We start from the raw sequence: 11,053 nt of genomic DNA, 5'->3' as shown, positions 1-11,053 counted from the left end.
ATATTTATGGTCTACTATAATTATTTGGTTTTGTACGTTACGATTTTTTATTTTTGACATTTTTATTTTGGTTTATTTAGAGACATTTATCTGGAGTGTAAACGATTTATAATTAATTTGGATAAAATTGGGAAAACATTTTGGTTTTATTAGAGAGACAATTATATATGTGAGTAAAATTAATTTGAAAACTGGAAAATATAAAAAAAATTTATAACAATCAAAAGTGTCATATATAAAAAATTTATAAGGCAATCTTGAGTGATTGTAAAATACATTCAAAATTGGATGAAACTGTATTAAAAATTTCTGGGCTATCCCTTAATTTTGATTACAAGACTTTTTGATTACGTAATTAACATAAATTTTGACAGAGAAATTAAATTTGGAAATTTAATTTTTTCCGATTCAGTTTAAGGAATATGTCATTCTTAATGTCGACTTCCTTAATTTTTTCCTATGCATATATTACTTTATATACTTGTCTGGAAATCTACTAACAATTAGGGATTTGCATTGCAACATTGCTTTATGGCGAAATTATTTATTTTTCAAATCTCGGTGGGTCAAAAACCCAATCAGTTACTATATATATATATACCATATCATCCATATAGCTACAATATCACAAACTACACGTGTCAAAAACTAGCAAAAAATATATTAAGCATGAATTTCATTTCTGACTTGAAAACCAAAAAAAGTCTTGTGGAAGAATATGGTGAATGTCATAAAAACTTGGAAGCAGCAGTAGTACTGGCTGCTACTGGAAGAAAAAATATGAATGACGTGGTTTTCGTGACGAAAAAATTAGGTTTTCTTATGATGTATATTCTTTAAATCGTAAGCAAATTATGTGTTTATTATCTGATGCTTTCATTTGTTATTATATTGTAGGGAGACAAAAATCCATACATCGGTTAGAAAGACTGGTTTCACAGTTTGATCCTTAATGAGACACAACAATGTTCTAAGATTCTGTTTAATTTTTCCGATGACACCCTCTGCGATAACATAATAAAGTTATCTGAATCATATGTTGTTTCAAGATTGAACTGATCAATGATGTTGTAACTACATTTGTCTAGCCAACTTCCGTTGGATCATTCTTGGTCTTCTCATCCAAGTTCTATGTTGGTATGTTCATGATATTTGATTATGTGTATATAAACTCTATTTTGTCTATGTGTATATAAACTCATCCAAAGTTCTATGTTGGTGTATGTTCATGATCATTATTGGATTTATATTTTATTTCAGTATGCAATTGTTGCCTTTTATTGATAACAACTATTTATTTTAAGTTACTATTATCTTTTTATCATCAATTATCAACTTTATCCTCCATTGATTGTTAATAAATTTCAAGCAATATATATTAACAATAAACGATAAGGTCGGAATCTAACCTCTCCACGATGAATGTGATACACCTCTTGCGACTTATGTAAATGGAAACTAAAATAAACGCCAAATAAATAAATAATTATAATCAATCAGTAATTCATATCACTCGGATTTATAAAAGAATATAAATTGAAATTTACCATGTATACCCTGCATGCGTCAACGAATTTAAACAAACTTCAAGGGATATGTTGACAGGAGTGATAGTCAGTACACACTTCTCCGTTCTCCGGTTTTAATTGCAGGAGTCTTTTCCAGCCCTTTCTTTTCACTAAGATTATACCACTCGCGACTTCACGAAGTCGACAATGTCAAAATTGGGCTAATCAATTCGCTCATAAGAAATACAATACTTCAAAAATTGGGGATTATTATAAGTGATTATATTGAAAGCTTACTGTGTCCTCGATGCATCTAGAAATAACAAATATTCAGGAGGTTGGTTTGTTGATAGGGCCTTTGCCGACTTACAATCCATCGGTTCAAATTCCTGAGACTTGAGTCACTCGATTCGCTTTTAATCTTCTTATATATTGGGATTGGGATTGAGCTTAAGTTAACGACGAAATTGTTTATTCTCAGGTGATGAGAAGAGAGATCGGGTGGAGAGGCTTAAACTGTAGCCTCTATCTCGTGTCCCCTAGAATTTTTTTAGTTAAAAACACTTTTTAAAAAAAGATAAATTAAAAGAGACTCGTAGTATTTGAGTCACAATCAATATTAAGGTTCAATAATGGGTCTCTTTTACAAATTCGAGTCCTAATCACCCCACTAAATTTGTAAATCATATTATTATTTTTTTTCCAACGTAATATTATTTACTTCAATTTTTTTATTCTTTTATAATTTTTTATGTACTCCGGAACCAGTATAATTTAATAAAATATAACGATACAACTTTGATTTGATAATAGGACAATTACTGTTTCTCGACCATAATAAGATTATCGTTATCCAGATACTCCAGTAAACTTTTTTAACTGAAAAAGTAAGTAACAAAGAGAGTAAACTTCCAATCCCAAAATGGTTTTCTTTGCATTAATCATTATATCAAACATTACTTCTGCTAATCTATACCAAGTATTATATGCCACTTTTGTTTTACCTTTTCAATAACTATAGATTAAAATATATAATCTCTTTTAGACCATTCATTCCGCACAGGGCGCTGATCATCACCTAGTACTAATTGTTTATCTCTTTATGAGACTAATGGTGGTTTGGACTCTGTTTATCTCTTTATGAGAATAATGGTTTGGACTGGTGTTATGCAAATATGCATCATGTAATAATTTACATGTTCTTTGGAAAAAAAAAAAGGAACTATATAATAATATTAACAATAAAATCCTAATCCAGTGGTTGTCAAAAAAATATTTGCTAACTTCTTTTGGGGTTAAAAGTTAACAAAATCTAAATATTGGGGGCAAAAGTGTAATATATTGAAACTTAAACGAATATAAACGAATTGATAAAAGGAATCCTTACCGATGCATGGATCTGCCATCCATCATTGTGTTTCCTGTCTGAACATAATAAAACAAACCCTAGAATCCCAATTTTCGACCAACTGATTCGAGATGTTTCTATCGCCTGGCCACTCTCCACGTCACCTATCTTCTCCGTCCCGTCTTTTACTCCGACGATGGTCTCCGCATCTCCTCAAAGATCCACCCACCTCGAAACCCTAGAAGCGGATGAGAGTCCTCGACGAAGACGCCTACGTCGCAGCCATCGAGAAAATCATCGAGCGCGATTACTTCCCCGATATCTCCAAGCTCAGGGACAGGCTCGATTGGATCCAGGCGGTTAAAACCCGCGACCCGATTCAGATCCGAGACGCACAGTTAAAGATCATCGAGAGGCGTGGTAAGAAAGCTAATCATCACGGTGGGGACACGGTGGGTGATAAAACTCAAACACCTGGATCTACCTTCTTGAGAAGTTTCACTCCTTTAGATGAGTTCGATGGTTCTAAGACTCCTAGAGAGAAAGTACAAGTAGTAGGTGCTGATGATGGGATGTGGAGTGTAGATGGCGTAGATGTAGTAATGTCGTTAGACCAGTTCTTAGGAGGCATACAAGTGAGGACAACGATAGCTTCTCGAATATCTTGGAGAATGAAGGGAACAAGAACAAGAGGAAGAAGGAGAAGTATGGTTATCTTCTTGAAGGTGGTGATGCGATGTTAATTGAGGATGCGAAGAGAGATAGGATTACAGATGGTTACGGTTACTCTTATCAGCCACCGAGTACGTTACAAGGATGGAAGTATACAGCGAGAAGAATCTTCTCATGTACCATCCAGCTGATCGGGGAGAGTGTGGGGAGCTGAGGCCAGGAGAGAGGGCTGTGAGGCTAGCTGTAGCTGGACTGACCAAGGAGATTGTTAAGGCCACATACACGTTTTCAGGGGAAGGACGATGGATTGCAGGGCCGAGGGAAGATGGTTCTGTTGAGATTCTCTACACTCCTATCGCAGGCTCTTCCCCGTGTGCTGCAGGTTAGGGATAGAGACAAGTCCAAGAGGTTGATCTTGACGATCTGAGGGAAGAGGAAGACTCCGAATCGTTCTGTGGAGTCGGATAAGAAGGCGGGACGGGATTTTGGGCAACGGGTATAGTTTCGTCAAAACGCCGTCTCCTGCCCCTGGTCTGGACGAGTCGGCGTTTATTTATAAAGTGGGGGAGATCGAAGGGACGACGATGCGGTTAGTTAGATTCAGAGGATACGCTCTTGATATCGGCGGGTAGCGCTGATGGACCGCACTACAAACATTCCCTCCGCTCCTGCGAGGGACGTGAGGGCGCGCATTCTTTGTCGAGGGACGCTTCGAGGAGGCTGAGGAGAGAGGTCGAACAGTATGTTCAAGAAGCCTCCGTTGCCGCCGTCTCCTTATCATCGGAGTGGAAGCGCGAGTCCGAATGTGAGGACGCTTTCGCCCGCTGCTCAGAATTTTTCAGGCGGGCGATAAGGAAGTCTTCTTCTGCTGTTGATGAGAGCCTTCGTGCGAGTTACCGTGGAGCGAGTCTGGCGCTGTGACTCCTAAGAGTGTGTCGAGATTGGGAGAGAAGATAGGATACCCCCCGGGTTCAAGGTCGCCTTGATATGATGTTTTAAATGCTTTGGGTGCTAATAGAGGCAAACAAAGATACCTCTTTGTAATTAATAAGATTTGGGCCAAGAGCTGTTGACTCTTTTCAAATAGAATACTATCTACGTTTGTAATTGTTATTTTGATTTCCACAGCTTCTTTTTTTCTTGTAGCTAATTATCTGCTCCGAGACCAATTAACATGTTAATGTATCAAGCTATGCTGATTGATAGGTTGCTTTGGGTACTAAAGTTATGAAAATTGATGAGAAAGAAGAATGCTTGAAACAAACATGAATCAGAAGCTAGCAATAGAGGAATCATAAAACATTTATATTCATACAAGAAACATCATAAGAGGTTTTCAAAGACAACAGTGAAAATAATAAACCAAGACAAGTAAAAGCAGACAGAAATCTCACTATATTATATGTTTAACTCGTTCCACAGCAAGTCAGACTTGGACCATAGTGGCAACTGTGTCCACACAGGATTCAGCTCTTTCCTTGTCAGAATCCAACACTTTCTTTGAAGCATTGATGACAATTTGATTATTGACATAATGCTTACGACAAACAGGCATATAGACATCAGCTCCACCGATCAGCGCGGTTCTGGTGTCGCGTTTCGCAGAGTCTTTTGAGAGTGAAGAAACTTTCTGTCCACAAACCTCACACCTCGCAGTTAGCTTCGTCACAGAATCAGCTATTGGTATAATATCAAGAATAGCACCAAATCTCCTTCTGCGTTTTACCAATAAAGGATCACATTCAAAAAAAAATGTTAAAGATTTGAAGTAAATATGTTACCTTAGATAATCACCATCAAGCCGCACTGCAACAACAACAGTTTTGCCATCAACATCAGCGACTTTGCAGCAAAACTCATAAAGATCTCCGAAGAACTGTGCCTCGTCAATACCAATCACATCAAGCTGCCAAAAACAACTTTTAATGCAGATCCCTCACAATAAGACAACAATTACTCACAAAAAGACAAAAGACTTTACCTTGTCGTAAGCATCTTGTCCGAATCTCTCGGGAAACGACATTAGATCTGGAAGAGCCCAGCAAGGGAATCCGATTCCGTCATGCGTCACCACTGAATCCTTGGCGTATCTCGTATCCTTACTCGATTTCACCATCGCAACACTTCTACATAACCAAATAGAAATCAATTAGATCACTGAACCGTAGAACCCAAATCCGGTTCGGACAGATCTGTTGCAATGGTTTACCTTCCGACGCTGATCTCTGTCTTGATTCGCCGGAGGAGAGATGTGGATTTCCCGGAAAACATAGGACCCGTGATAACATGAATGGCACCGGATCCGAGATGTCCCTCATCTTTGGAGATGTCACTGAGCAAAACGGAAGCTTGGGGGTCGCCATGGTAGAGATTTTGTTAGAGAAGATCGTGATTCGTGAGTGAGGAGGAGAAAGGCTTAAACTTGCTTGTGGTTTTGGTAGGGGTGATGAATAGCTTGTCGATGGTATATATAACAGAGACGCAGAGGTTGAAGAATGGAAGAGAATTGTGGGAGAAGATTCGTGAAGGGTAAAGGGTTTTGAAATATTCGACATTTTTTTTGGAGGGAAACATTTTTTTGGAGGGAGTTTTTTTCATAAAAGCTGAAACTCTGAAACACACACATCTTTTAAATATTTAAAATGAAAATGACAAAGACGTTTGAAAAGATCGTATTCAGTTTTATTTAACTGTGGCTTAAGCCAAAATGTCCTAGGCCTTTATCGGCCCTAAGGTAAACATGGTATTAGGCTAACTCCATTTTTGCGTAACTACATGATTAGGTTAACTCCATTTTTGGTCGTGGTGATTATATTATATCAATATATATATATAGAGAGAGAAAATAAAATATACTCTTCTGTTCCTGAAAGTAGGATTTTTCTACATTTATTTTTTGTTCCAAAATGATAGATTTTCTAAAATTTAAGGTATTTTTATAGTAATGTTGAAAAGTTGTATACTTTTAAGAAACATTAATTAAAAATATTGAATTGGTTGAATATTTATTGAAAAATGTATAGTAAAATAAATAATAAATTCAATTATAAAAAGTAATTGTTTTCTTAATATACGTGAATACTCTAGAAAATACTTCTTTCAGAAAAACAGAGGGAGTATAATTTTTAAAACAAAATGCATAAACTACTAAAATTTATAAATACCTAACTAACTGATTACTAAGCGGTGGTAGTCTAGTGGCAATCTCTTGGGACTTAGTGTATATCCACATCAGTCCTATGTTCGATTCCCTCTCGTAACTAAATTATCATCACTTGGCCAGTTTGAGTTTGGGCTTTGGCCCAAATGATTTACAGGGTGGATGTATCATATCGTAACAAATGATCGGTTCAATCCCTGACATTCGTTAAAAAGTATTCTAAACTCGGGTCAGGCAATGTGGTAGCCGGACACTTTGCACCACAGTATCCGGCGACCGAGGTCAACTGATTATTTTATAGGGCCTTAAAAGTGTAATATTAAATTATATGGTGGCCAATGGGGGATCGAAAACCTTATTACTCCTCTCGTTCTCTCTTCTTGTTATAATTTCTTATGTCTTCTCTAGTTTTTTAATGCTTCTCTCGTTCTCTCTTCTCTTTTTATAATCGGCTGTTCAATCTGCCTGATTCTGATTGAGTTGATTTTATTTTACTATTCTTAAGGAGGACCGGCTTTGTATTTATAGGCTTTGTTGATAGATGCAATCCCTCTCGAGCAAGCATCAATTCCATTGAAATGGAGGAAAAATGAACCTCTTTCTGTTTGTTAATTTTGTGTGCTTTTCCACTAATTTTTTAATCTTTACCATGTATAATGTATCTTTCGCATTTCAATTCTTATTGTTAATTTTTTTTATCATTTATACTGTTCCATATAAATCATATTATCTACGTAAACGTTATTTTGTATCTTTTCGAAGTTTTTTTTAATTAATAATTTATATCCGTAAAGATCGAGGTTGTCGAAAATATGTTTTGGTCTGATTGAATAGTTGGTAACGCCTATGTTTAAACCGTATAAGAACTTTTTTAAAAGCGTGATTTATAGATTCTTCATCTACATCGCAACGTGTACAACAGATCACAATCTCACATACTTTAATGTTCTTTATGACCGTTAAATTATCCGATATAATTTACCAAAATTGAATAATAATAAATTTTTGAAATTGTATTAATTTATTGTAAAATGCAGTAACAAAAAAGGGATAATAATCATAACAATTGTTTTTACAGTAAAACTAAATGAATGTTAAAATTTAATAGCAAGACTATCACAAGCTTTTTTACATAATTAATTATGTGAATAAACACCAATAATTGCAATTTTTACTCAATACATTGTTTTTAGACATAGTGGCAATATTCTAATTAATCTACTTTTTTGTTTAGATACAAAAAAAAAGTAGTGGAAAGTTGTTTACTATTTATATTTCCAAATATAAATAGTAAACAACTTTATATAAATATAAAGGGAAATATAAATATTCAAATATTTAGGGGGTGTTAAAATCCGGTGTTTTGCCAAACTATTTATATTCCCTTTCTTTTTCTGGCAACAATAGTAAACAAAAAGTTGCGTGTATAAATTGGAAAGGGGAAAACAAAACTCCGCAAATTCCTTATTACAAACGCACATAGCTTTGTAATGGTAAAAAAATCTTAACCTTAATATATAAATACAGAGAGACAGACATATCTTCTTCTTCTTGCACCCGAAAAGCCTTTTGTCTTTCTATCTCTACATCTCTCTCCCTTCCTCCTCCTCCCCCTCCTTCTCTCTCTCTCTATCTTAGAACGCGTTCTCAGTACGTTTTTGATTGACGCCATTGAAATTGAGTTAAATCGGTTTGAATCGGATTGAACAGAAACCATTATCATTTGTGTTTTTTCGTTTCTGCGGAGAAAAGGGGGCAGGTTCGAGTTATGCCCTCTATTCAAATCGTGCCTATCCTCAGATCTTAGACGAGATTCAGCATCTGGGTTTCTTAATCTGATGTGGTGGGTTTTCGAAAGTTTGATTCTTTTGATCTGAGATTTTGATTCATGTTTTTTGATTCGTTGATCAAACTCCCCGACAGATCTGATGTTCCTAGATTGAATCCGAGTTGCTCTTTTGGTCGTTTCCAGATGTGTTTGATTGATCAGATCCGAGAATCGATCAATCTGGAAAAAAGCTTTTATGTTTTTTTTTGAATCTGACATAAGCTTGTGTGTTCGATTTTCTTACAACTTTTTTTTTTCTGTTGTGTCTTTGTGTTGCAGAGGCAAAAATGCAATCCGACAATGGAAAGCTGTTCATCGGAGGGATATCTTGGGACACCAATGAGGAACGTCTCAAGGAGTATTTCAGCACCTTTGGTGAAGTCATCGAAGCTGTGATCTTGAAAGATCGCACCACTGGTCGTGCACGTGGCTTCGGCTTTGTTGTCTTTGCTGATCCAGCTGTTGCTGAGTTTGTTATTACAGAGAAGCATCATATCGATGGAAGATTGGTATGGTTCTCTCATGCTAACACTCTTCTAGGCTTTGATTCTGTACAATGTAACTTGTTTTTGAAGCTTCTTTATGCAATCAAGCCTTGAAATTGATCATATTTATCATGTTTTGTGTTTCTTTCCTTGTTTGATTGTGTTTTTGGGAAGAAGTAAGTTTTAAATTTTTGTTTTTTTTTTGTAGGTTGAAGCCAAGAAGGCTGTTCCTAGAGATGACCAGAACATGGTAACTAGAAGCAACAGCAGCAGCATCCAAGGATCACCTGGTCCAGGAGCTCGGACAAGGAAGATATTCGTCGGAGGGCTACCTTCCTCCGTCACAGAGAGCGATTTCAAGACCTACTTTGAGCAGTTCGGGACAAAACAGACGTGGTTGTTATGTACGACCACAACACACAAAGGCCTAGAGGTTTCGGATTCATAACTTACGACACCGAGGAGGCCGTTGATAAAGTGCTGCTCAAGACGTTCCATGAGCTCAACGGTAAAATGGTTGAGGTTAAGAGGGCTGTGCCGAAGGAGATGTCTCCAGGTCCAGCTCGTAGCCCTCTTGGTGCTGGCTACAGCTATGGTGTTAATAGGGTAATAACCTCTTGAATGGATATGCTCAAGGGTTTAATCCGGGTGCGGTTGGTGGCTACGGGCTTAGGATGGATGGCCGGTTTAGTCGGTTGGTGCTGGGAGAAGCGTGTTTGCGAATTTCGGTTCTGGCTATGGGATGAATATGAACTTTGATCAGGGGTTGCCCACAGGGTCACTGGAGGTAATGGAAACCTAGACTATGGGCGAGGGATGAGTCCTTACTACATTGGGAACACGAACCGGTTTGGTCCTGGTCCTGCTGTTGGTTGTGAAGGAGGAGGAGGAGGGAACTCGTCCTTCTTCAGTTCGGTTACAAGGAACCTATGGGGAAACAACGGTGGTCTTAGCTATAACAACAACAACAACACGCTGCAAACTCAAACTCAAACTCCAATACATACATGGGAGGAGGAGGATCAACAAGTGGGAACAACAACACGCTTAGCGGCGGGCCGTTTGGAAACTGGGGTGCTCCTGGAGGTGGAGTGGAGGTGGAGGAAACAATGCTGTTGGTAACCGAAGAATGCGAAGTTTGGTTATGGAGGAAACGGTGAATCTGGTTTTGGGTATGCAGCAAGGAGCATAGGGCCTAGCAAGGCAGCACCGTCGTCTTCCTTCTCTTCTGCCTCGGCGGGTTATGATGGAGCAGGACTTGCAGAGTTTTATGGGAATGGTGCAGTGTATAGTGATCCCACTTGGAGATCACCAACTCCTGAGGCAGAAGGGCCTGCTTCTTTTAGCTATGGGATTGGAGGAGGTCCTTCTTCTGATGTGTCAGCTAGAAGTTCATCTCCAGGTTATGTTGGCAGTTACAAGAGACAACCAAACAGAGGTAATTTTGCTTTAACACGTTGATTCTATGCTTAGAGAATGCCATGAGCTAGTTGATAACTAAGGTAATAAATAGGAATGGTTCTAAATCAACTGTATCTAACTATGTATGCTTAGATTTTGATGATCCTCTTCTATTTTCTGGCTTAACCTTTGCATTGCGCACACCATAGTCTCTGGGAAGTAGAGGAACATGACTGGTCTCATACTGCTCTGAATAGTTCTCCATTTCTTCGCCTTTGTGATGCAGGAATTGCTACTTAGTACATTCGTTTTTGTTTTACCACGATATATTGTAGGCGAGGCTCCATCAAGGTGAAGGATCTGTTGTGTCTTTTGGCGAATCTTTTAGATTATCTTTCATACAAAGCAAAAGCCCATGAGGACAAAACTTGATCATATCATCATCAGCTAGAGCTAACCAGAAAAATCCCCTCATGGTTTGGTTTTCTAAATTCATTGGTCCTCCTCTTAGGCTCTTCTCTGCTTTTTCCCTTTTTCCTATTTTTGTTTTTTTTCTTTCTTTAAATGAGGGACAGTTAGAAACTGGTGTCAAGTCTCCGGCGAGGCAGTTAATACATGAAGAAGAGTCAAATAAAAACCCAAAAAAGAAAA

At 37.6% G+C, this 11,053-nt stretch overlaps 1 protein-coding gene and 2 pseudogenes across 1 annotated transcript; 2 read left to right on the top strand and 1 right to left on the bottom strand.

Moving 5' to 3' along the window:
- The first annotated feature begins 2,987 nt into the window (after window positions 1-2,987).
- Window positions 2,988-4,514, top strand: LOC125600765 (annotated as a pseudogene).
- Window positions 4,515-4,841: 327 nt separating this feature from the next.
- LOC125600764 (thymidine kinase a-like) lies at window positions 4,842-5,904 on the bottom strand (the record flags this gene model as incomplete). The annotated part of the gene is made up of 4 exons (XM_048773343.1): window positions 4,842-5,243; window positions 5,310-5,434; window positions 5,510-5,654; window positions 5,738-5,904. Coding segments are annotated over 4 exons (726 nt in total), but the record flags the coding sequence as incomplete, so codon positions are not given.
- Window positions 5,905-8,748: 2,844 nt separating this feature from the next.
- Window positions 8,749-10,824, top strand: LOC125600766 (annotated as a pseudogene).
- Window positions 10,825-11,053: the final 229 nt, after the last annotated feature.

Source organism: Brassica napus, unplaced genomic scaffold (genome assembly GCF_020379485.1).
Source record: "Brassica napus cultivar Da-Ae unplaced genomic scaffold, Da-Ae ScsIHWf_2388;HRSCAF=3086, whole genome shotgun sequence".
Taxonomy (NCBI): Eukaryota; Viridiplantae; Streptophyta; class Magnoliopsida; order Brassicales; family Brassicaceae; genus Brassica; species Brassica napus.
Note: the sequence above shows the minus strand (reverse complement) of the source record. Positions and strands in the feature narration are given on the sequence as shown.